At 41.2% G+C, this 6,664-nt stretch overlaps 1 protein-coding gene across 1 annotated transcript in view; it reads right to left on the reverse strand.

Annotated features, from left to right (window-relative positions):
- Window positions 1-6,285, reverse strand: part of psme4b (proteasome activator subunit 4b) — a 33,422-nt gene extending 27,137 nt beyond the window's left edge. Inside the window, exons 1-5 of the mRNA XM_032502561.1 lie at window positions 5,958-6,285; window positions 5,257-5,397; window positions 1,935-2,051; window positions 534-578; window positions 172-321 (exon numbers count right to left, since the gene is read on the reverse strand). Coding sequence (XP_032358452.1) covers window positions 172-321; window positions 534-578; window positions 1,935-2,051; window positions 5,257-5,397; window positions 5,958-6,151 — 647 coding nt within the window. The 5' untranslated portion in view covers window positions 6,152-6,285. The remainder of the gene's footprint in view (window positions 1-171; window positions 322-533; window positions 579-1,934; window positions 2,052-5,256; window positions 5,398-5,957) is intronic.
- Window positions 6,286-6,664: the final 379 nt, after the last annotated feature.

The following is a 6,664-nucleotide window of genomic DNA, read 5'->3' on the forward strand; positions in this document are numbered from 1 at the left end:
GGTGTAATGAATAGTGGCAATAACAGTCACAATAAAAAATAATGGAACAGTGACTAGAAATAGTAGTTTTAGTAGTTTATGGCATAGCAGGGCACTGGAGGGCGTTAAAGGGCCCAGCAGGACGTAGCAGGACGTAGCAGGACGTAGCAGGACGTAGCAGGGTGTACTCACTGGAAGCTCTGGCTGTGTTCCTCCGGGGGCATGATAGTGGGCAGGAACAGCTCCATGTTGCTGATGGCTTTCTGCATGATAATGTCAAACACGCACAGCAGGGGGCGCCACTCATCCAGCATCTCCTTGGTTGATGACACGGGGAAATACCTGGAAAATTCACACGCGCACACACACACACACACACACACACACACATGCAGGACAGCAAGGACAGACATGAGCACAAATAGATGTAAACAAGCAAAGACAGACTGTAGATACAAATACACACATTGATCTACAGCACACAGCTCAACTGGAGATCAAAGCGATGCATTATCCAGTGCACACATTACATGATCACAGAGAATGAGACTTACAGTCTGCAGCTTTTGATCAAAGCCTTCAAGATGTGGTCCACTGAGCTGCAAACAAGCAGAGAAAGGAGGAGTGTGAGTGTGTGTTTTGTGAAGGAATTCTGCTTTTACTATCGTATAAGCTCCCCATGTCCCCCAAAGATAAAAAAAAAAAAAAACATTCAGGCTACAACTACAATTATTTTTTTTCATTAATCTAGTTGTTGGTTATTTTTCAACTGATCTTTAAGGCAATAAAATATACAAAAATCGTGGTGACGAAACGCAAAGGTTTTATCTAAATTTGTTTGTTTTGTCTGATTATCAGTCCAAAACACAAAAAGTTAAGATCAATTTATATTCTTTCCTTGATAAGTGACTATTTTTAACCATTATTTATTTAATGGAGGTGGCCGCTGAGCTGCTCCTCTGGAACAGTTGGGGGTTAAGAGACTTGGTTGAAAGCCCACAAGAAATCAAGATTATCAGAGTTTATTTTCTGTCAATCGACTAACCCATTAAAGACTAATCATTTGAGTACTATTTGACATGTTCACTTTCTAAATTCTTTGGAAAAGGGTCTAGCTGTGTTTGTTTTGCCTGGCATGGCTCTCTGTCCCTTTCTCTAGCCCCTGCTCACTTCCCCCAGGCCTCCATCTCCCCAGACCAGCTATCACTACTTGTCCACCACCTCAGTCCTTGACCTTACTCTCATTCACCGTCTCACCTGTTTCCAATTTCCCTCATTAGCCCTGGAGTACATATACCAGCCCCGTTTTCCCAGTCGGTTGTGAGTTTGTCAATGTGCTACAGTATGTGCGGGCCTACTGCTGCCCTCTCCAACCTGGAATCCTTATCTGAACCCTGCAACCTGTCTCTGCCCGGCTGATTCTTTCTGGCTACCTGTGGATTATCAGTTGTATCCTTTTGGATTTACTATCCGTGCCTGTAAGCTTCTGAATCTTCACTTGTGTCAATAAATCATTCTGTTTGGGTCCTTCCTTTGCTGCCTCACACTCACCCCTGTGACAAGGAAGAGATTAACTTTTGGGTTTGGACCAGAATTGCAATAGAGGTATACTAACGTGAATAACAGACCTAGTTGCTTTCTTGCTGAGAGTTAAATGGTAATAGTGATACCACTGTCTTTACGAATAAATATTAAACATGAAGCTACAACCAGCTGTATAAAGTGAGTTGTTCCTGTATTTAAATCTTTTGACAGAGCCAGGCCTTTTATTGTCAATGTTTATGCTAAGCTAAGTTAGCTACCTGCTGGGGGCAGCTTGACCTTTAATGCAGATATCTTCTTAAGATAAGGTTTATATTGGCGGTAACCATATGAAACAGGTACATTGATAGGAAGTACAGTAACAACAGTGTCAACTTGTCCCAACAGGTCAATGTAAAGGTACAATGTCATACTTGGGGAACCAGATGAGTCCAAGGTGCTCATTTTTGGAGTAGATGACCCTGTCATACAGATCATAAAGGGGTCGCCACGGCAACTGTAGGTCATCCCTTGACAGCAGTTCCTTCTTCCTGTTTGAGGAAAAAGAAGCCAATTATTTACTGCCTGGTCTGTTTATAACAATTGTGCAAGGCTTCAGTCAGATTCATTTGATATTTACACCTTTTGAAAATAAACCGTCAAGACCAAATGATGGTAATACTGTTAGATGGAAGAGAGAAACAACAGGGTGTCTGAAAGAGTCTGTAATCGTGGGAGAATTGAGTCACTACCTCACAGGCTGCACTCAACGTGACTGCCAACTTCCAGACATGTCTGCAAACACAGCTCTGTGATTCTTTGTATTCAATTAAGCATAACTAGACTGACAGCTGCAGACATTAGTAATTTGCAGGTGTAGACTCAGCTGGTAGAAATTACAGTTTAACCCTTTTATAAGGGGCTTCATACAGAGAAATGAAGTGGTTCAAGATCTGAAAGTAAAGCACCTTTTTACGGATTCTTGATTTTTCAAACACCTTGTTAAGCTTTTTATTTGCACACTAACTGATGAGTACTTTATTATAAGCTTTACAGCAGAGCAACCCTTTGTTTAACCCTCCTAAGAAACACCCATGTTGGTTTCTATGTACTCTATGACTTAGTTCTTTGTAAAAATCACAACACGTATATGAATAAACCGCACAGAAAGCCTCTAGAGAGTACCTGCACTGAATAATATGCTCAGCTTGCAAAGCCACACATTCCTCGTGTCATCTCCTCATTTATCTCAACAGCTATAGAACAGACTCTCATTGGGGAGCTTCAGAAAGTGAAGGAAGGAAGAGACAATCTGGGAAATTACATTGAAATGTGAGAGGGGTGAAAAAAAAAAGAAGAATCCAATTGAGACCTGATGTCTGATGTTAAGTATCAAATTCATCTCTCAGCCGTGAGACCTGGCACTTATTTTGTGGTTAGTTTAGATATTTTTCTGTTCATCTAATGGAAAACACTCAGATGAACGGCATCTACATGAAGATGTTTTGGGATGGATGTGGAAATTGTGGAGACCTATGGGAAGTAATGAATGTGAGTATCTTGGGGAATATCCTGCAGTTGCTGGAGTAGTGACTGATCTGATTTGAGGGGGAAAAGTAGGGAGTTACCATGTAGGTCAGAGCTTAAAGAGTAATACATGTACTATCAGGGCCAACATACTTTACTGTCATTTTTACTTAATTTGTGTCGGTGTATAACTAAGTACATTTACTAATGAACTCTTACCTAACTGTCCTATTTAGAGGTCATTTTATTTTACTAAGGTATTTCCATTTTCTGCTACCTTAAACCTTTACTGGACAAATACATTTTATTTGGAAATATTGTACATTTTACTCCACTACAATTATTTTGACAGTTAAGGTTACTAGTTTCTTTTCAGATGAGATTGTACATAAAAAACGTATGTATTAACCACCAATCTTTTTGGCTTGTTGCTCCATATTAAAAAGATCTAGTTGGGCCTATGTCACATTTCAGATATTTGTTAACAGTTTTACCAAAATGAGCAATTTTCCTAAATCTCCATGGTAGTTTAATTTAAATAATAGTTTGAGGCCTTAAGAGATTATATTATTCAATATTTTTCCAAAAAAGGTTAGAAAAAGGACAAAGAACAATACAGAAGAACTTAACTTTTTTCTTTTTTTTCTCCTATACCACATTAAACATCTAATGACCAAACAGGTATATTTTGTGACCCTTTAAGAAGGCCTGAACTGTAGGTTGGGTACTGCTTACGCTACATTCTTTTTGCTGAATGACTACTTCTACTTTTCATACAGTAATTATATCTTTGCTGATGATACTTTTTGACTTTTACTTTGGCAGGATTTTGATTACCCGTAATCAAGTATTTGTGTTGTACTGCTATTTTTAGCAAAGGGTCTGAGTACTACTTTTGCCTCTGGTTTGTGTCCAATCCCCACAAAACTAGTCTCTCATTGCCAGACCTTACTCCACAGCACTGCGGAGGAGGGTCTAGCTAGTCCACACAGCATTCCGGGATGGGAGAAAAACGTGCTCTGTTTTATTGGCATTTCTTTAAACCAATCCCAGTTATCATGGGTGGCACAAAGCTCTGCTCTGAACCGCTGCGAAATAGCCTCTGGAAGGGACTTGTTTTGGTGGAACATGAACGTTTAAAAGTTGTTTTAGTTGTGCAACAGAAAACTCAGATTAGACAGATCTAGCTAGCTGTCTCATTTTCCCATGCAGAGATCTGAGGAGCAGTTAACCATAGTCCTCATATAGCCACTGGAGTTTAAAATTCCAACAGAAAGAAAGCAGACGGAAAACAACATCAGCGAATAGACATGCATCCGGCAAGATTTCCTGCAGCACCTGAGCAATGCCGGAAGTGGAACGTCATGGATATAGACTACCCACAAACTATGACGTTCTAGACCATTTTTATATTATTGTCATAAGTTTTTTTGTAATGCAAGTCATATTGTTGTAGCCTAAAAATCAGACTGACCTGGCATTTTAATTTTCAATTCAGGCTATTATTGTTGTCCATCTAAAACTAAAAATCTATCAACACTTGGGTTACTAGAACCATTTTGTACTTTTTTTCTTGGTAAAACATAACACATTCAGAGGATTGTGCAGCCTTCATGGAGGTATATGTTCACTGAATGCTTACTAAATTACGTTTTTTTTGTTTTTCTCTCTCAAATCTGCAGGTTGTTTAAAGCTCCAAATTGCCACGATCCAAATGGCGGAGTAGTAAGTAAAAAATCCACTGAACAAGCCATGGGACATCAGCATGCCATTTACAGCACAGTGATGTTTACCACTCTGATCTCATTACACTACAAGATACCGAGGGGCAAGAGAGGCTGCAGATTCCGAAGGTCAAACACTCTCGTTGCTATAAAAAGATCATGTCTTATGTTGACTTTGCTGTACTACATAGTATAACCTATCCATCTATCTATCCATCCATCCACAAAGCCACAAACCCCAGCTTCTCCTGGGAGATCCCGAGGCATTCCCAGGCCAGATGGGATATATAATCCCTCATGATGTGGGTTTGCCCCGAGGTCCGCAGGGAGGCGTCCAGATCAGATGTTTGAACCTCCTCAACTGGCTTCTTCCATTAATGCCAAGGAGCCGCAGTGCTCCAAGCTCCATCCAGATGTCTGAGCTCCTCACCTCGTGGCCCGAGGGCGAGGAGATCAGATATCCCTTATGCATTTGTGTATGTCTGTGTGTTTGTGTCACACCCACTTGAGAAGCTGAATGAGCAGCTTGGCGTAGCTCTGCATCATGTGAGGCTCCAGGTTCGGCAGCGTGACCAACTCGTAGAGCAGCTTGATGAAGAGAATGTGGTCCTCTTTACTGAACCTGCGGCCGTACAGCTTCAGAAACCTGAGGGTGGGGGTTAGGAGCACTGGTGAGCAGCTGACCACTTCCTGCTTCCTGCGGCTGACCCATTTCCTCAGTACAGTAGGTAAACCACTTTAGTGGCACGATGTCTCAACGTGAACCCTTGACTACCCTCAATGAATCTGAGCTGATGCAAAGTAGACTGAGTGAATTAAAACTCCAGTCGTTGTTTGAAGTTACATGATGACCTGATCTTCTTTACATACTCCTATGATGCTGACATTTTGGCACTTTATTCTAAAGTGCAATAGATTCTTGAAGACCTAATAATGAAAATAATAAATATTTGGTTAGGAACTGCTGACACACTGCACAATGTAAATCAAAAATAATTGACATGTAATAGATATCATTGCACATTTATAAAGCTTATTCGTATAGTTGTTGTTTGGTCTTTTCCAGAGAAAACAAAATGACCTTAGCCTTAGAGTCTAAATACCCTGCTATAGGCCTAGGCTATAGACCATTATTATGAATCATAAGTGAGTAGCCTAATTCTGAGTTTGCTTGTATCCGAACGAGAACCTGGCTTCAACACTTACGAGAAGAGTTTATTGGTCCAGAAAGCGACCCCGGGCCACAGCTCTCTGAGGAGGACAGCTCTAGACAGGTTCGCTTTGATTTCCGCCAACAGCTCCGTGGCCTCCCCGTCCAACCGGTCGGAGTACGGCAGCAGGCCGTTATACACGATCTCCTTCTGAGGGATAAACCCTGCCATATCCCCATCCACAGTCATATCCCACCTTTCTGTTGTATGCGTTAACAGGTAAAGAAAACCTATTGTGCTATTTAGTGAATGTTGTGCCTTTGGAGAAGAGCGTCGTCAGGACATAATCCGCTGCTTCTACCAAGCAGGCGGTAGGTCATCACACAACCAAGTGTGTCACGCTAATTAAGCTGTGTAAAGCCCTGAGCGCGAGGAGGTCAGGTGTAACACCACATTATGTGACCATCGTATTTTGTGACTGTAGGGGGCGCTGTTGCCACGGGGCAGCTTGACCTTACTCACCCAGACGACTTCGTTACGTCTTCGTTACGCTATCAGCGTAAACTGCATGATGTTTATAATGAAGGTGAGTTCATTGAGTTTGTAATGAAGGTGAGCGCCTAGAGTTTAAAAATGTGGGTTTTTTCACTTGATATATACATGAGATATAATAGGCTATAGGCCTATTGTATTTTGATTGAGTAGTGTCTAATCGTAAATATAAATAAAGAAACTAAGATATGTGTGTGTGTGTGTGTGTGT

This window comes from Etheostoma spectabile, chromosome 21 (genome assembly GCF_008692095.1).
Source record: "Etheostoma spectabile isolate EspeVRDwgs_2016 chromosome 21, UIUC_Espe_1.0, whole genome shotgun sequence".
Taxonomy (NCBI): domain Eukaryota; kingdom Metazoa; phylum Chordata; class Actinopteri; order Perciformes; family Percidae; genus Etheostoma; species Etheostoma spectabile.